Source organism: Cottoperca gobio, chromosome 17 (genome assembly GCF_900634415.1).
Source record: "Cottoperca gobio chromosome 17, fCotGob3.1, whole genome shotgun sequence".
Classification (NCBI taxonomy): Eukaryota; Metazoa; Chordata; class Actinopteri; order Perciformes; family Bovichtidae; genus Cottoperca; species Cottoperca gobio.
The window spans coordinates 9,356,019-9,376,129 of NC_041371.1; the positions used below are offsets into that span (position 1 = coordinate 9,356,019).

The following is a 20,111-nucleotide window of genomic DNA, read 5'->3' on the forward strand; positions in this document are numbered from 1 at the left end:
CTTCAGGTCAGCTGATCATCTCCATGCCTCTCTGAGAAGGAATCACTCATCCTGAGCACGAGTTTGGCTTCTTGAGTTTCTCTTCTCTTTACACCATGGGGGGAGCCGTGAGCGCTGGGGAGGACAATGACGACCTCATTGATAATCTGAAGGAGGCCCAGTACATTCGCACGGAAAAAGTTGAACAGGCTTTCCGGGCCATAGACCGCGGCGACTACTATCTGGACGGCTACCGGGACAGTGCCTACAAAGATTTGGCGTGGAAGCATGGCAACATCCACCTGTCTGCTCCGTGTATATACTCGGAGGTGATGGAGGCGCTCAAGCTGCAGCCGGGACTTTCTTTCCTTAATCTGGGCAGTGGAACTGGCTATCTGAGCACAATGGTTGGCCTTATCATAGGTAAGCATAGTGTACCCAGCTATGTTTTGTTCATGAGTGGGAAGTGCTCAGATGTTGTGTAAAATCTGGGTTAAACAAATTCACTACAAAAGTACAATGTGTGCCTACAAATCAGCGACGAAAGGACTGCAATGATTTTTTTTTTAATCTGCTGATTATTTTCCTGATTTATAGAACATTTGTTTGCAGGGCTGTCTTTGACCACTACTTTAAATCTTGTGTTTACAACTTAGTAAGACAGAAACGACTAATTGTTTGTGGGGAAAAGTAAAAATGCCACAGTCCCAATTTGCTTGTTTTGTCAACAATCCACAACTCGAGTATTTCCATTTTTTTAATCACATAAAACAAAGAAAATCAGCACATTTTGAATTTTTGCTTGAGAAAACGGCTTAAATGATTATTTGATTATCAAACTAGGTGCAGATTAATTGCGCGTGTCAATCGATAAAATTGCCAATCGTTTCAGCATGAAACGATATACGAAGGTAATGCTGTGTTTGTTCTGATGTTCCTGTTTTTCCAAGGGCCATTTGGTGTCAACCATGGAGTTGAGCTCCATAAGGACGTGGTTGAATATGCCAGAGAGAAACTGGATGATTTCATAAAGAATAGTGACAGCTTTGATAAGTAAGTACACGCAAACTGAAACCACCAAGGCACGAGTAACAGTTGTACCTCTTGTGGGCCATCGGACTTGGTCTTGCAAATGAAACACATTTAAATCTCTCTAATTCTACTTATGTAATCTGCATAACTCTATCACAGCTCACACATGTGGCGATGAGCCTTTTAAAGAAAGAAAAGAAAACGTTTTCCATTGTTGCTTAATATATCTTATCGCTTAACTATGTTATTTTTTTCAAAGGTTTGAGTTCTGTGAACCCGTCTTTGTGGTGGGGAATTGCCTTGAAATCGCGACTGATAGTCACCAATACGATCGCATCTATTGCGGTGCAGGAGTGCAGAAAGACCATGAAAATTACATGAAAGTACTGCTCAAAATTGGAGGCATTCTGGTGATGCCTATAGAGGATCAGGTAAGTGCTACAAGCCATCAGAAAGATACACAAGCAACACATCATGATTGCTATTCAAAATGCTAACACATGAGGGAAAACACAGTAAATCAGCTTTGACCTACAAGACTGCTTATGCAACTTTCACATGCATTATTGAGCCACAACTGCCCCTGGATTTGAGGGGCTGTTTAAGGAGCACACACAGGGCTGTATAAATAAATGTTTTATTTCAAACGGTGGACAGACTGGGGCATTTAAGAGGGTATTTAGAATATTTTTGGGAAGTCGGTGGAGAAAATGGTTGTTGCTTTTTCCAGTAAGGAGAGTAAAGATCATGACAGATTCATGGTTTAGGCAATTTAAGGAATTTTAAAAGGAAAAAGGATCCGAAGTGAAGCAAAGCTTTACTAAGATTGGATATTGTGACCCGCGTTGTGGATATTTGGATTACGTTGTCAGTTATTTAAGGCTTGAGTTCAGAGAGTGCAATATACTTAAAAGAAATCAATCCCATAATAATTTGTGTTTTTTTTTTTAAAGAAGGTAGAAGGCTTTAGTAAGAAAGAAAACAGCACTTGTGAATCATGATGGAGAAAATGATGACGCATAATTTAGATCAGAGATCTTTGTTCGATCTAAACAGCATGAAAGCGCTACAACCCATATCCACTCAGGACATGTCCACACTATTCATTTTCAAAACGCGTCTTTTTTTTTTTTTCCTTCTTCCTCTTTGTTGTGGCCTTTCATCAGCACCAAGTCGCCGCTCTTGACCTCCAAAAAAAAATAAAAAGCCTTTTATAATGACTCAAGAGTGGACAAATATGGAACGTCCAGGATGCGGGGAACAGAGCCTTTTGAAAGTACTGACGTAGCTTATGATTGAGTATCTTCAAAGACATGCCTGTTGGCAACAATAAGAAGCGAGTCATCTGTAACTCCCTCTTTTTTTTGTCGTGTAGAGTAATAATATAATGAACTTCATGATGTAGGTGTCAAACTATCGTTATGTTTATGCTGGTAGGTGCTAAAAAAACCCATTAAATGATGGATGACCCCTAATCAAAATAATAAAACGGAACATAAAACATCTCAATTGTGGCTATTTTGAAAGAGAAAGGAAGTAATCACATAGAGATCTTTACCCTCCGACAGTGAGCATCATCCTGTTGAATGAAGCACATTAAAGATGGCTATGAATGGATGAACTATACATTAAGGCATCTTCAGTGTTAATGGACCTGTTGCTCCCCTGAAACCATTACCCCTCCCCCTCCCAAGATATACACTCCCCTTATTATCATGCGTGATGAGTCCACAGCCTCGTGTGGTTAAATTGTGTTTTGATAACTTGCGGACTGGTAATTACTTGTTATGGCCCGAGCCACCAGATATCTGTCTTCTGCTGGGGGCCATGACTCACATAGCCAACTTCTCACGTGTCTGACACGGGCGGGGGGCGACATGGTGATGAACTGTACACTGTAACTGCAATTATTAGACGAATAATTAGTTAATCGACAAATGAATTGGCTCTTTTGAATAAGTGTTTATCACTTTTTAATTTAAAATGATGGCTCCAGCTTCTCAAATGTCAGTTTCTTTCCTGTCCTACATTATAATAAACTAATAGCTTTAAAGTGTCCGACAAAAACAAGGCATTTGAAGATGTCCTTTGGGCTTAGGCTTTGTTTTATAGACCAAATAAGTCGTCGATTACTAGGGAAAAGAATTGTCCCATTATGAAAATAACCATTAATTGCAACATAAATATACTGTTTACACCATTGTAGCTTGCTTTGGTAGTTATTCCACATCGTTGTCTGTGTTTCAAATCCTCAGCAAAACTGAGTGATGCAAAGTTAGATTTTTACAAAGGGCACCTGATGAATTTAAAACTTTTAATATATTAAAAGCTGATTTTAAATGAAGGTTATAGTAATAAATAGTCTAGTAGTCCATTCATTTCACCAGCAAATTCACCGTCTTGTTGATTCTCAGATTGTCTGTTAGTCTTTAAGCCCATTGGCAGTAATTTTCTCACGTACGAAGCCAGTGTGGAAATGGAATTAATTTTTCATGCACCTATTTGCGACTGCGACTGTAAAGAGGCTCATTTCTTCCCCAGGAGCAAAGTTTACCCTTGATTACACACAGTGTGTGTACATCTGCCAACCCAAAATGAACAAGTGGGATTTGGAGTAAGATCGTTAGACGTGTTCTTTAACACTGTATTTATGCAGAGATAACTACAATCGTGTATTACTGCTATCTGTAGAGAATCAAACCGAGACATCATCTGTATTCACGTGGCAACTCCACAAACTGCACACTGAGCGAGATATTATATTTTGGAGAAGCTGTGCTGGTTTAGGCCCTTCTTTTTTTTTCCTTGCTCCCTAGTGTCACAGTATTTCATATTTTATAAGTTCAGTTTTTTTTCCCTCTTGATGCAGCTGACCCAGATAACCAGGACTGGCCAGTGCACATGGGAGAGCAAAAACATCTTGGCGGTGTCCTTTGCCCCCTTGGCCCAGCAGAGCAGAGCTGATGGAGAGAAGCCTGACGCTGTCCAGCTGCGTAAGTTCTCCAGCCTCCACAACACAAACACTCTTTTGTGTTTTTATTCTAACTGGTCTTGAAGTGTAAAACAGGCAATATTTCAAAGTCACCCAGTACATTCAAAGGGATGTGACGATATGATTCCTACAGCGATAGTTGCTCTGACATATGAAGCTCGCCCTGCAGCTGCTCCATAGAGCCAGTTGTTCCCTTTCCCTGCAATAATGTGCAGTTTTGTCTTTGATGGCCTCCCTTGTTTATGCTGACCTAGTTGAAGGACTGGTGCAGTTGTATGGATTATTCTTATTTTCGTGCCGCATTGCCCTGAAGGACTGTGTCGTCTCTCTTCGTCCTCAGCCCCAGTGACTGTCCGCAGCCTTCAGGATCTGTCTCGGATCTACATACGCCGCACCCTCAGAAACCTGGCCAACGAGGACAGTCAGGGGAAGGAGATAGTGCAAAGAGTTCCCCAGAAGCGCAAACGCAGGCGCTGCCGACGGCGACGCATCAACACCTACGTTTTTGTAGACAGCCAGCTGATCCCCCAAATGGTGGAGAGCGAGGAGGAGGAGCACGCCGAAGAAGAACAAAAGGAAGTAGAGGAGGAGGAGGAGGAAAGAGACATTGGCGACATTGAAATCCTCAAGCAAGTGAACTTGTTGAGAGACCAAATAATGGCTTTACCGCTGCCCGAGTCACTGAAAGCATATTTGCTGTACTACAGAGAGAAATGACTGATTAACTCGATGTCCGCTCTTTGCGAGTGCAGCGCCTTCTGAAATGCTTTTCTTCACCCTTTCAGTACAAATGTAGCATTATTTCCATTAAATCTTGATGGAAAAACTGTAACGGAAAGAGACGTCATAGATAATACTGGATAATAATGTTATGATTGTCACGAGTTGTTAGTTTTTAACTGACATATTCTTTTAATTTTGTATATAAAAACACAATGTAAAAAGTATACTGAATGGACTTTAGTTTGAGAAACCCATTTTGAGATTCAGATTTTATCACAATGTCAGGATTTCTGCAGAAATGTGCAGATTATAAATTGTATAAAAAACAAAGTTCTTATTATATTTGTTAAAATATGATCACGCTAAGATGAAACCTTTTATTGCAGCTTTTTTTTAGAAGCTTTAACTTACTATCAGTGTCTGGTGATGTAATGAGCTCCAGAAAAGGAGCAAAAGACACTGAAAAGCGACTACATCCTCCCATTTTAAGTTAGAGTAAGACATTCTTGCATAATCATGAATGGGGCATTTATGTCATTACTCTTTTTGAGGTTTCTTTTTCGGTTAACGTGTTTTGTACCTTCCTATTACAAGAGATCATCGAGAAACTAGATTGGTTCATCATTTTTTCTACAGGGCACCTCTTGATGGATCTTTTTCTACAGGGTGCTTATAAACTCTCATACGAGCAGCTGACATCCTACTCGATATGATGAGGTGTTGTAGGCACTCTCCTCTCCTGGTTCCCTTTCCATCGTTGTTGCAAATAATATATTACTTTAATTAATCATATCAGAAGTTTGTAATAATGATAAAAGTCATGACGGGTGTTCAGTAGTGTTTCACATTTGTAGGGGACTGGTACGGGATGTTAGTCAATAATGCATGAATATACTGTATATGTGTTCCTGACTGTACTTCACATGTTTTGGTCACTGGAGGTGATGTCCCAAGTGATCAGGTCTGGAAATGTTTTGACATGGGGGGGGGGTGGGTTAAAGAATATTAATCAATTAGATTGCCTTGAGACAAATCTGAAATTGTGTACTCAAATTAGTACTGCAGTTTTTTTTATCGACAGCAATGCAAATCGAAATCGCCGAGGATTTTGAAGCCTTTTGTATCCTGGACTGTGGAAGTGTCCAACAAAGCACCCTAGTCTGCAGTCCTCAAGTGAAGAAATAAAAATCATTTGGTATTGTGGACTGAACTCGTAATGTAAACCCTGTTTTAATCAAAGTACAATGTGCTTGCAGAACTTCCATGATAGTGGTGGCTGTTAAGTGCCAACGTACCCCGTCACGTTAGGACTTCTGTGAGTTTTCTGGCACAGTACATGTACCCGAGCGATGGTATATTTCTACAAACACATTCCACGGTGAAAAGAAAACAAAGAGCAGCACATCACTGATGGATGTCACCACCTTTTCTTAATGCTTCACTGTCACAGACTTTGGAGATTTCGTTCATCTTACTTTGAATGCATCATTTAGTATTCCAAAAGCTGAGTTGAATGTTGTTGGTATTAATTCTATTCAATATAAAAGTGATATATATGTATTGTTCTCATATGATTCTGCATACGGTTTTGATTTGCATTTGGTTTGTTGTTGCGCCCTCTTGCTGTACTGTATCTTGACACTGGGAACTCTGTAGAGCAAAACTCCACTGCTGTCTGTTAAATAGATGAGATATATTAGTGCTATCGGTCTTCATTTTGTTCTGGTGTAATGAAAACATATTTTTGTTTAAAAACAGGAGTGATTATTCTATTAGTAGTTTTTGTGTGTGAAGAGGTAACATTTATTTCCTGTAAGGTTTTTTTTTTTTACATTCATAGGAAAGCGTTGCAGGTAAGCAATAATGGCATATTTTCTCAGTTTATAATTACCAATAACAACATAGTCCCATTTGATTTGCAAAGTATTCATCTCATGACCAATTACAGACATGCAACAGTTTATATACCATTATCTAAAACGTAATTGCTAATTAGAGAGCACATTAAGTATTGAAAGCAGCGGACCTACAACCTCGACTCTCAGGTCACGCCTTGCACCAAAGTTAATGGGACTGATATGTTTAATATGGATGAGATTTGACTACAAAACTGGCACCCGGTAAAGACCAAGTCATAACCAAGTCTGAGCTTTTATATTAAGTTAATTTGTGAAGAGACAAAACAGTTCTGTTACTGTTTATCAGGCCTAAGTTGATTACTCATAGTTTGTGCGGTTCATTTTGAAAATGTGTTGTTTCTCCGTAAATGTTTGGCACAAAAATAAAAGGTCACAATCACATTAAGCCTCTTCTAATCATTGCACTGCTCTTTGCGTGTCTTGTTTGAATTAGACTTTAGTTTTTTTTTCTTCCCCGAGTATGGCCTACGTGGTCAAGGAGTCGAATGAGTCGTGATTGCCAGCAGATAGGAAACACAAACAGTAATAAAAGCGCAAATCTGACATCCGCTTTGTTTTTGTCACTGCTGACCACAGAGAGTTACCATGTACCCTCACATTATGCCGTTTCTGACAGATTAATAATAAAGATTTGGAACCTGAAACAAGTAAATTGGCCCTAATCTTTAAATAAAGCCAAATACTGAATTACAAATGTATAGTATACTGTATACTGTATATATGTCTGACAGATCTCTCCTACCTTTGAGTGCAGGATACACAGAGGTGACATACGTGCAAGATGCATGTTTTTCTTTTGCCTTTTTGCCAGATAGAGAGGACATGTGGACTGGAAAGGGGAAAGAGAGAGACGTGCAGCAAAGAGCCATGGGTGCATTCAAATCCAGGGCCGCTGTGGTGACGGTCGCTTCAGGGTTATCTCCTTTCCTTTGGCCTATTCTCACAAGGTGTATTGTAGCAAAGTACAATAATTACACAAAAAACAACAACTTTGTTGCAGTTACAAAAGTAAATGTTATCGGTTACTTCCATCCCTGCTTATCGTTGACTAAACTTAAGGGTCCTTGACTTTGAAAAACCCTTAGGTTATATTTAACTACACTTTTTAAAATATAATCATGGACTTTACAATGTATTTAAATATGTCAAATATCATTTTGAGTAAATTTGAAGTTCTATTTGAAGTACAAAGTGTACTTGCATAGACTTAATTATTATTTAGTGGAGTCTCAAAATGGCAAATTCAAGTGTAATCAAGTATAATTCTTTAGTAAATACATTTATTTTGCTTTCTTGCTGAGTTAGAGAAGATCATAAGCACTCTCACGTCTGATATTGGTATCAATCTTCTCTTTTAACTGAGTAAGCATATTTCTCAATATGTCGCCTTATTCCCAGAAGTGTAGTCAAGTATATTTTAAATTGTACAACAAGTACACAACCAGTGTGTCACAAAGTAGCAACATTTAAGATATAACAGCACACTTTTGAGTACAATCAAAATAAACTTTTCATATACAAACATGTAAATAACATGTTTAATTGTGATTTGAGTATCCTTCACGACATGTAAAGTGTTAAATCGGCGGAATACCCAAACATTAAAAATAAAACCCACCACATGTGAGCCATGTTATAAAAGTTCTTATTTATTAATTTATCATACAGCATATTTGTTAATAAAACATCTGCAAAAAATAAAACAAACCTCACTCTCTAGATCCTGTGTTATAAGGGTATACAACTGAGTTCATTTTAAAGCACAAAAGCATCACTCAGACTTTCTTTGCATAGACTGCACCACCATTAGTCTCCCTCAGACTCTCATGTCAGCTTAACAAGCCCGCACAGAATGGAGCACTTTACTGACCCCATTTAATTTGCTATCCTCTAGAGTTTACTTACCAATGGGCCTCTTCTGTTTGGAGTCTACTTTGTAAAATGGAATGCAGGAGCATGACTAATTGCGCTAATTGACCTGATCTCGTTTTGAATATAATAGTTTAGTTGTCACTCTGTTGCATTTATAAACTGTTTAATACAGAGTGAAGTTTAAAGGGGCATCTGAATGCTTTAGAGGCCATGATGCTACATATTTCTGTTTCCCTTCATGGTGTGTTTTTTATCTTTGTCAATGAGAAGTTAGCATATTTCCATGGTGAAGTCAAAACAATTGATAGAATATAAAAAATACTCCATTGCTGATTGTATTCTTGTGAATTGGTCCATAGAGAAGAGGATGACGAGAGCCCCAAAGTTATGATTATCATCTATCTGATCGTCTCTGGTGCTCATCAAATTAACAAATGCCATAATCCGTACAAGTAATCCCTCAAGTAATCGGCATAATTCATAATTCTTTGAGTTCATTTAAATGTCAGTGTTTATTTACATAATCAAGTTTTGGGAGAAAAGGCTATAAACATCAAGGAAGTTGTTTTCTAATCTTGTTTAGGGTCAGATTATAGTTGTGTGGTTGGTGATTATCAAAGTGTCTCTTTTTAATCCATACAACAAAAACTACACCTTCATACAGCATTTCTATCCAGTAATCCAGGAAATAGATATATTCTGACCTCAACCTGTGGGTATACGTCATATACAGAGAAAAATAAATGAGGTTACTCAGTTTATTCGTACACAAATACATTTAAAGAGTTAATTTTATCCAGCCGAAGCTGCTAGCAAACTTCGGTGTAATTAAATTTATTCAAAATTCAGATTCAGAATCAGATTTATGTTGCCATTTAGCTTTTAGTTGAACTCTAATTACACTCCAGTGGATATTCAATGGCACTGCTAATTCAAGTATAAAGGGAAAAGTTGTCACCTCAAGAACAGACAAAGAAAAGGAAACATAGAAAGTGTCCAGACAAATCCTCACAGAAGGTCAAGTGACGTCTGGAACAGAAATGCTCAAATCTGATTTGTTTGAACTCTTCAAATCTCTAATAAATTGACATAGAAAGGCAGACTACCTTGGGAAAAGAACTGCATCTTTCTTTGTGATGTGATGCTCATAAGGATGTCTGAGGCTCAAGAGAAGGACAATTTCACTGAAAAACATTTTCATTCTGTGTCCACAGACTCTTTTTGTGAAGTAGAGGTTCATAGGTCCAGAAACGTCTTCCAAGATATCAAGTATATCCCTCTCAAAGAGGTCTTTTAACTGTATACAGCAGTCCTCCATGATGTCATTAGTGGATAATCTTTCAGTTCTCCTCTCCGCCCCTTTTTAGGCCACCGGTCACGACTTAAGTGCAGCATCCTCTCAGAAGGGGTCTGGGGAGAGCAGCGCCTGTCAGGTGGCGTATTTAAGTTTAGGGGTCTGTGAATTACATGAGATACTGGAAAGAGAAGGAAACCCAGTGGTAGTCGCGCTGCCTTGGCTCTCCACAAACATCGGGTCCAGGCAAGCGACTTTGGCCGCAAAAAAAGCGTGAATACAATGAAGCACGGCGAAGAGGTTTGAGAACTCCAGCTCCTGAAAGAGAATAAAAAAATGAAATCAATAATACTCATCCATACTTACTCAAAGGTAAGTAATTCATATTTTATACCGTTGTTGCTTTGAAAGCCTCGGTGAATAACCTTTTCCTTGAAGTGCAGAATTAACTATCTGTCAAAGTGAATTACCTTCGCTTCAATAGATTTGGATTCTTGATTTTGGAATAGAAACTTAATCTTGCTTTTCCCGTCATCATGATGATCCTTTTAGTTGAGAGAACTTGTATCTCCACAGGACCGCCTGGAAAGTAGAAATTGCAAAGATTATATGAGTTTAAAACAACTAAAACCACAACTATACATCTTTATTTACTGAATCCCTTCTTATGTCACTATTTCATGAGTAATTCACATTAAAAATCCGCATGGACCCAGTGAGAAATGGGGCACGTCAGCACATCAACCAGATAGAAGTTGTTGTGAGAAATAAACTTGTTATTCTTTCCATTGGGAAATTTAACAAGCCACAGATATTTCTTACCTGAAATAGCAGAGCCTCAATGATTCAATTAGTGCTGAACTGAATAAACAAAACCTGCACAGGGAGCCAGACGACAGCTGGCTATGTGCTTTCACATGAATATGTATCCATAACTGTTCCTGCCACTGTAATTATTACTTTGACACCAATCACATTAATTATGGCATAACAATACATGTTAAACATACCACACTAAAGAAGTCTCACTGTGATGTTTTGCAAAACATCTTTTAAAATCCGAGCAGACATTCTTGAAATGTAATAAGAGTGTAACGGGAAGCGTGTCACCTCTCCCGCTTTCCTTTAATAAAAACCTAATCTGACTCTGACAGAGGTGACGATATCACCGTCTCCTTCCAGTCAATCACAAGCACCTGCTGTAATAATGCATCCGTATCGTGGCCTACATGGACAAAACATCTGTGTCTCATAGGGTCACATGCTCACGAGACCGTGTTTTATTTGAGTTAAAGTGCATGTGATGATGCTATTTTATATATTTCTACTTGACTACATGTAAGAAGGAAATATTGTACTCTATATTTGCAGATACTAGAATTAGAATAAAAAACATATTGATATATTGCTGTAAATTAAATGAAATAACAGAATTAATTAATTAAGATAATTTAGCTCCACTTCAACCAGCTGCAACATTAAACTAAGTATTAAACATTAATGGAACAGCACAAATCCATTATGATAATACATAATAATATAGCACTGACAGCACCCACTCTCCTGTATAATGAGGTTTTTTACTTTTGATGCTGTAAGAGCTCTTTTTTGTTTCGTTTTAAGTATTCAATTTGTTTTAGATATTTGCTCCACTTGTATTAGGTTTAGATATTGCATTTGCTTTCGCTTGATTTAGTTTTGTAACAATTAGGTTCCCATCCTACCCTTATTTGGGGAGGCAGGTAGCACCAGTATGCACCTGGGAGAGGCTTTGTTTTTACCAGAACAAGAGAGGCAGCAGGAGCCAGGATTTATGTTGGTCTTTGTTTGTTAATAAAGCGCCAAAATATCTGAATGGATAATGGATTTTCTTTCACTCCCTTTCTCTAGTGCATGAGCTTTCAGTGTGGTATTGCCACTTGAGTAAAGGATCTAAATATTTCTTCCACCATAGCAGTAATGCAGTTTACAGCATGGGATGATTTGTAATGTCAATCATTCATGTGCTATAATATAGAACAAAAAGGAATTTTTCCTACGTACAAGACATTTCTAATAAAGACAATTGACAAATTTACATGAACTGTGTCATGTTTTCTTTCTGTTTCTCTCTCTTGGTTTGTGTATCTGATACATTGGCTTTGTTAATTCACCAGCTCACTCCAAAGTATCAGGTGTCAGAGCTTCGTACCAGACTGAGTCTCTAATGAGTGGCTTGTTTGCTCCGTGTAAAGCCATCGTTTGATATATTTGACTTCTAAATATATAAACAGTAAAGTGCTTTATCTATTTATTTCATTATCTTCACTATTTATACTGTCGGAAGAAACCATTGGCATGGAAAGAAGATGCAAACTCAAAGCTTTCTTGCTGTGTTTTATGCTTTAAAAAAATATCAATAATTGTGCAATACATGCTTGGTACTGTAATCCTTAATCTATATGTTCCAATTACGTTGTTTTTATACATATACAAAGTAAATGTTGTGGGTTTCTTTACGAGAACAATAAAAACTAGAGCCACGATGGAACATCTAACTGTGTCCTGCAGATTACAGCTCAACTTGTCAAACAGAGTTAGACTTGTGCTGTTTCTTATTCAAACACGCTTTTTGAAATTTGCCAATAGCAGTTTTAATTACAAAGTAATCCCACCCAGTGTACAGTAATGTAATGTCTGCGATTGCAGTTTACATATGGATTGTGTTTTGTGCATTTCTCTCTGTAAACAATGCGCTGGCAACATTTGTATCGTCCTTGGGGGGACATTGTTGCTTCACATTGCAGGAATTAGGGCCAAAATCTTAGAGAACAATATGGCAGTGCTTGTGTCTTGCCACAATATGTGCACCAGTGGAGTAGTCTGCATGGCTCTCAGACTTGGGGAAAGGCCAGAATGAACTGCCGGAAGGAGTGTGAGATTTGAGCTGGAGGAGGGCGGGCGGGGGAGGGGGGGGAGACAGCTGTCAAAATAAATGTGCTCATAGAGTACTACCAAAATGCACACAGTGCAGAATAAGTTAGTAGCAGCAAAAAAGAAAGAAAAAGGGGAGGCTGAGGCTTCATGAGTAGTTTCATCGCACTGTGTACAATGTAGTGGTCTGAAATCACTCTCTCTATTTCTATTGATGATAAACTACCGTCTCACACACTCACCTTTGAAGCCGCATCAAAGCACACGAAGCCCATGCTGAAGTCAACTGTAAGTCCCATAAGGTGGCTCTCCATGATACAGGCATACGTTTTACACTACAGGATAGGAGAACAAGATGTTACTCACAAGAGCGACACGAGGACACAAAAGCCTTCTTTTTTTTTCTCTTCTGAAAATGAGCGTTATCAATCTCTGTACTGAAACAAATGAGCTGGAACCGTGCGCTAGATTAAAATCATCACATTCCCTGCCTACTGTTCAGGTGCGGACCTGTATCCTCTCCACCTCCAGGAAAGTGGCCATCTGAAATGCCTTTTCCCAGATGAGCAGCTCGCAGTCCAGTTCCACGCTGAAGAACATGTCCTCCCCGGTCTCCGTCTGGACGCTGAAGCAGTACCTCCTCTTGTCCAGAAGGTCATTATCCTAAGATAAGACAGTACGGCTGCCATGCTGATCAGGTACAGATGGGCAGAGTGGCGTGGAGATAAGACAAAGCAACAGCAATGCAGTTTCCTGAAGCTATAGGGAGGTTTTTTTTACTCTGACGACAGAGTGAAGACTGCAGACTGCGGCTTTAAGAGCGCTTCAATGATTTTACTCCTCAACACTTACATGAATGTAATGAATATATATATGCAAGATGAACCACTGCATGTTTTACCGTAATATAATTTTCCATAGCTTTATGTTTCCTAGATGGCACCGTGTAATAAGAGGAGGTGAACTTACATCTGATTTAATTTGTGAATCTATATGAATCAAATAAAGCCACCATGAGTTTGGAGATAATGAAGTGCAGATCAATTCTCACAATCAAATTCAAAGTGACCTCGAACCTGCAGAGAGTGAACAATACAATCTGAACCTTGAGTGTTTCTGTGGGATTGAAGTAGAACACATGCAAATAAATCAGCGAGTTATATAAATGCATTCCTCAGTTTTCTACTTTATATTCTCTCAATGTATCCAGTGTGAGAAGGGTTGCTTCTCTAAGTCTCCAAGAAATGAAAAGGAAGCGGCTGCCTTACCTTTAAAATCTTGCACATTATCTCATACACAGTAAAGCTTTTCTCTGCTCTGGTCCAGTCCCATGTTGTCACCTAAGAAAATGTCACATACATTTCATGTTTGATTAGAAGAATAGGTTACAACGTTTACATCTTACATTAGAGCAGATAAACATGCGGCTTAATACATTCCTTTCACTTTCGCTCTTCTGTCTTTTGGTTTTCTAATGTTGATAATAAAAGACACTGCCCTACACACTCTTCAGATACTGAGGCTGCGGTTGAAGAGTCAAAAACAATACGTCCTATTTCTTTTCCAAACCACTTTTCCTTGAACTCGATGCAACAATTCATGAGGTCAAGGAAAGATGTGAAGGAGAATTGATAAGCACTTGGAAAAAGACAATTTCACTTATATTAGGCTACGTAGTTATGCAACTGCGGATGTGATCGCCGCTTGAAATGTTGCTGCCGCAAGGAATTGTGGGTCGGCATTATCTCCTATCCTTACGTAAAGGATGGCCCAGTGTAACCTGTGCTAAAGGAGAAAAGAAAGGAAGCATTGAAGCAGCTTTCCTTAGCAGTTATTCGACCATCCTTTACCATGGCTGCCACTTAATACTTCAGGGCCATTTCAGACAGGTAGGAACATTTTAAAGCAAACCACCGCAGCCTGAGTATCACTCTCACTCCAGTGTAATAGACACAACACTGCGTCGACATGTGGAGAAATCCAAAGCTTGACCGGCCTACCGTGCCTCTCGGGGGCGGGGTTTAGACGAGGGTCAATTATCGATGAATGGTTGTGGAATTAAAAACTGTCATCTTGCCATTTGAGGGAATTAGCCTTCAAATTGTAGGTAACTAACAAGTCTTCAGTCATGAAGAAGCTCGTCAAATCGTCGGCAGCCTCCGATATTCCACCATCCACTCACATTAGCATATTTCATTTATATCAGCACATTCAAGTTGAGCAGGCAATTCCAGCTTTCTATCAATCTTTTCCCATCTCCAGAATACCATTGACAGCTTATCCCTCTTGTCATAATCACTTAAGTGGCTGGCAGAATGTAAACAGATTTAATGATCATCATCAATCAAAAGGAAGATCAATGCGGCACAAAGGATTATGAGCGAGCTGCTTCTTTCTTTTCTTTTTTCGAACAGGAAAGCATTTTCTCTCTCAACAATACATTAACATGGAATGAAAAATCTCCCGTGGAGTCGAGAGACGTTCAATTCAAACACAGAAGTGTAATGGATTAAAGATGAAGTTAGTATAAAACAAATAAGGATTAAGTGAACACTTACAGGAGGTGCCGAAAACTTGAAGAGTGAGGAACCCCTCAAAGCGAGAAACTTTGGTGAATACATTCGGTCCTGGATGGAGTCCTGCTCCTTCTCGTCGACCCAGCCCATGTAGATAATCTGTCAAACAGAGGAAAAGAGACATGTGTAATGTCAGGGGTCATAGGCAAAAGTAGAGGTGTACAACATGGGAAAAGAATTCAATTAAATTTGATTTTGTGCTCTTTTATGTTTTCTTTTAATGCCATAAACCTACAGATGAAAGTTAGCCAATATGGCACATTTAGTGCTCATGTTAATTAATGAGCATTGTTTGCTTTTTAAATAAATAAACATATCACAGTGTCATAATACTGCTCTAAAACCAATGGAGAAAAAGGCCATAAAAACCCATTTTATCAATCAGCAACAGGGTCCTACATTTTCTGCCACAGTTTTGGAAAGGGGTGACCATATCTATACCTAAAGTATCGATACTACTGACACTAAGCTTAGTCTTGAGTGTCAATAATGCCATCAATAGGATCAATAGCAGATTAAATGCATGGTGTTACATTGGATCAAGTCTCCGCTGCTGTTGTGTGCATACATGTGTGCAGCAATCATGTTATTATAAGTAACAGGGATATCGCCCACCTGTAGTTTTTGGTTATTTCACATGAGATTTCTGTAAGTGTGTTTCTGCGTGGTGCTCAGTTGGATACAAGGATGAAATATGTAACAGTGGATAAAATATTTACTATTTTTTATCAACATTTGTTAGGGTTGTTTGTTGACATTGCGAGGATCAAACCACACCCATCGAGATGAATAGTATTAAACTATTAATAAATAATAAGGTATAATAAATAATGTTTTTTAACTGGGACTGTTGCTTATTTAGTCATTAATATTCCATCTTAGTTCTTTAAAGATAAACCATGCAGACGGGTCGGATTTTAGTTTGACAAATTATAGTATTTCATAACACTCATGCAATAATTATATAGAAATATTATCATTCAGCATGTTTGCTCATTGATTTGTAACATTTCCCATATGGTCTAATGCACACAGAGGTACTAAAGACGTAAAGCTAAAACAGTTCAAACTGTGTGGACGGTGTGTATCGTCATATTGCATATTGAAAACAGATGGGGGAAAGGAAGAGAAAGGAAGCAACGTGTCTACTGCAAATGTTCTGAGACATAATTTCATTAAATTCAGGGCGATCGAAACCAAAGTAAAGTGTTTGCTTTTCTGTTTGGAGTTTCTTTTTTTTTAAAGATGGCAAAACAATCGAGTGAAAGATTCGGGACAAGTAGTCACGTCTCATGCTGCTTTATCTCTTCAAAGAATTGTCAAGTGAATTCAAATGTTTTTGTGCGACAGAAACCAAAATAAATAAGTAACAAAGGAACCGTACTGTCGCATTAACTCCCTAAGTTTAAACGATGACGCTGCGAGTTAACTGACTGAAAGCACTTAAGTTGTTTTTCTGATTATTTCTCAGTGGATGGACATTAATGATGCAAACTTTCTCCTTTTGTTGCAAGAGTTGGCAACATTGTACCGTGCCCTTCCTGTGACTCACTGACTTATTAGAATCTCTTGTGATTTTTAACCTCAGAATAAAACACACACATTAAAGACAAAGACAAAAAACAAAATCTAAACAAGCAGCAGGAGCTTCGCTGCTGCCTGGAGAAAAATCTTACCTGCTGGTTAACTGGAAAATTTCGGTTAATCTTCTTCACCTGTTAAATTCAAGAAGAACATCAATAACTCATTAAAATATCTCCTGCTAACAATCAGACACCAATTACTGGTAGAATATAAAATAGCTGTGGGACCCTGTAGGGACTCGCAATCACCGACAATGTGTGAAAGAATGTACTATGAATCACAGTAGCTATGCTAACATGTTAACCACAGCACTGCAGGAATACTGTTAGAGCTACTTCATTTATTCAATACATGCAAATTACAAAATGAGATAGATAGAGTCATTTCCACAAGGACCCGAGGCTCTTCTATAAAAAAAAAAAAAGAAATCCATTTAAAAAAATCCATTCTCTCTGTGATAATAAAAGCGAAGGAAACTACGGAGAGAGCAGTCAGGCTTTAAATTAAAACATTCTGCTCAGATCACAGGTATCACTTGCCCCTAATCCACGCTATACTCTCAATATAACTCTTTCTTAGCAGCAGGACACCAAATTAAGCCGTCCAGGCCTGAACCCGTCCTTCTGCAGAGGCGAGAACAAGTTACAGTTGTTTAGAAATGTTACAGAAGTTTTGGCCGAGGGAGGACACAAGTTGCTTTTTCACTGAAACGAAACTTTTGGTTGTTGTGACCAGGTCACAGTGACACCAATAAAGAAAAGGTCCAGTTCTTTAAGTTGCACAGAACCATGCTTCTTATGCAGGAGAACTTTAACTGGAGGTGAAAAGTACCTAAAGTAAACAGAATACTTACTAAGTGCTGTACTTACACATGCTCTCAGGTGCTGGTACTTGACTTGTGTATTTCAGTTTTGAGAGACTTTTATTTTGTTAAATCTACAGCATTTTAGAGATGTATTGTGTTTTTACTCGACGACATTAATGTGACAGCTGCAGTGATCGTGAGATAGATGCACCATATAGAAATATTAATCAACATACTAATCAATCCACTGCAGTTAACTTATCACATCAGATACTTGCAGTGTGATGCAGCTGTTATTATAACCTCTGATTAATCAGGGAAGCCAATTACAATTTAGATTCATTTTCAAAGGAAACCTGAAGACATGTAAAAGACACTGAAGAACAATAATATACAGAAATAGACAAGTCAGTTAAAACATGTACATTTCAAGTTATTGAGATTTAAAAGCATGTTCCTAAAATGCATCGTGCATTTAATGAAGTTTGCACTCACGCCACATTGTGATTTGTAACATTGCAACACTGATGTTCAGTTTCCGTACAAATGTTGTATCTTATTTTACTAGTATGTATCGAGTAAACTATTTATTTTCTTATCAGAGTTTCTCGTTAAATTGCAGATTAACATTTTAGATTTGTAGAGAGCAGAGTGGTCTTCCTCCTCCGTCATCTCTCAGAGAACTTTTTTTATGAGAAATGGTTAAATATTTTATTACAATCAGCTCAGCTCAACTTTTATGGCAGCTATAAAAGAAAGACCGAAGATGCTCTGCAAGCAAAGGATGACTCTTAATGAGGTCCTTGATATTCATATATTTTTAGGTGTTTGTGTTATTTTTGTCTCATTTGCAAGATTCCCAGTTTAATACGTGGGGCCCATTATTTCTTTTTAAAGGTTTATCTATGAATATTTATTTTGAATTTGAACTGTATTTGTGAATTCAACCTTTCAGTCTGTCTACTTATAATATTGTTTTGCTTTTTACGGTTTAATTATTTATTATGTCTTTTTTTTTTTTTTTACTGATACCTCTTGTTGTTGCACTGTCCTCTTTGTTGGTGTAACACTGCACATTTTCTTGCTGTGGGACTAATAAAGGATTATCTTATTTTATCTTATCTCATCTTAACAGGTGAGCATTTGATAAAACAAGCCCTTATATTACATTCTCTAGTTTTACAGTTTCTTTAAGGTCTTTGCGGGACACTGGCTGATCCTCAGCATGACAAACCAATCAGCAAAATCACTTTATTTGTCCCAAAATGACATTAGGTTGTGCAGCAGTGAATGAAAACACAAAGCACACAAATACATCATCTTAGAAAAAGAATAGGAGTAAACACGTTCGAGTTACAACAATTCAAACAGACGTTTTTATATTTATATATATATTATAAAATGTGTCATAATTTAGACCCTGAATGGGTTTTTATATCGGTTATATTGTTTTTTAGCCGCCCTAACGTCTTTGGTTCAGACTGAAATATCTCAACAACTACAGGATGGATTGCCGCGAGACTTTGTACAGACATTTATGATGATTAGAGGATAAATCCCACTTTGGGCATCCCCAGGCTTTTCTTTTAGTGCCATCATGATGTTGATACTTGTGCTTAAGTGAAAAATCTCAGCAACTATTGATAATCATGTCCTCAGGATGAATCTCTTTGACGATCCCTTCACTTTTCATCTAGCGCCATCATCAGGTCCAATACTTTGGTTTATCACCAAATATCTGCAAAACTATTGACATTCTCATCAGCCTCAGTTTGTGTTTTAGGACTAATTATCAAATGTTAGCATGCTACACACTAAACCAAGATGGTACACATGGTAAACATTATACCTGCAAAGCATCACCATGTTAGCAATTACCTCAAAGCACCACTGTGCCAGAGTACAAGCCTCACAGAGCAGCTAGCAGGACTGTTTGTCTTGTTGCATCTATTTTTGAATGTTCTTGTCAAGTTACAATTCACTTTATATTACTGGAAGCACATTCTGGAAATAATAAACTGAGGTGAGAAATATTCTTCATGTGTGCCCATGCAGGGTCGTCACAAGCAGGAAATGTAAAACATCAAATTAAAAGCACAAGGACATCAAATTCAGGTGGCAGTTTACAGTCTACCAGTCGACTTCCTTAAAAAGAATCCAAATACTTGAGCAATAAAATTAATGAAAAGTATTGAAGCGTATTGATGATTGACTTCACTGATGGTTTTGAGCAATATCAAAATCATATCTTACTATTAGACATCTATTTTTCCAGTATAAATCTGTGTATCCTACATCGCTCTAGGTTGCTAGCTCACTCACACACCTCAGTGAATACTGAAGCCAGAGAGAGAAATACACTCTCCATTGTTGAGGTCATTCTGGCAGTGAGCGATTAGTGTTATGTTTACGTCCCTCACTT

The 20,111-nt window shown here is 38.1% G+C and overlaps 2 protein-coding genes across 3 annotated transcripts in view; one reads left to right on the forward strand and one right to left on the reverse strand.

Annotated features, from left to right (window-relative positions):
* pcmtd1 (protein-L-isoaspartate (D-aspartate) O-methyltransferase domain containing 1) overlaps positions 1–5,931 on the forward strand; it is a 12,423-nt gene extending 6,492 nt beyond the window's left edge. For both annotated transcript variants that reach the window (XM_029453814.1, XM_029453813.1), the window contains 5 exons: positions 1–402; positions 930–1,032; positions 1,271–1,442; positions 3,881–4,004; positions 4,344–5,931. The exon at positions 1–402 is cut by the window's left edge and continues 61 nt beyond it. In XM_029453814.1, coding sequence (XP_029309674.1) covers positions 96–402; positions 930–1,032; positions 1,271–1,442; positions 3,881–4,004; positions 4,344–4,720 — 1,083 coding nt within the window. In that variant the 5' untranslated portion in view covers positions 1–95 and the 3' untranslated portion in view covers positions 4,721–5,931. The remainder of the gene's footprint in view (positions 403–929; positions 1,033–1,270; positions 1,443–3,880; positions 4,005–4,343) is intronic.
* A 2,343-nt stretch (positions 5,932–8,274) lies between these two features.
* sntg1 (syntrophin, gamma 1) overlaps positions 8,275–20,111 on the reverse strand; it is a 28,335-nt gene continuing 16,498 nt past the window's right edge. Inside the window, 8 exon segments of the mRNA XM_029454027.1 lie at positions 8,275–10,129; positions 10,282–10,347; positions 10,349–10,393; positions 12,967–13,059; positions 13,235–13,387; positions 13,993–14,064; positions 15,283–15,399; positions 16,977–17,015. Coding sequence (XP_029309887.1) covers positions 9,947–10,129; positions 10,282–10,347; positions 10,349–10,393; positions 12,967–13,059; positions 13,235–13,387; positions 13,993–14,064; positions 15,283–15,399; positions 16,977–17,015 — 768 coding nt within the window. The 3' untranslated portion in view covers positions 8,275–9,946.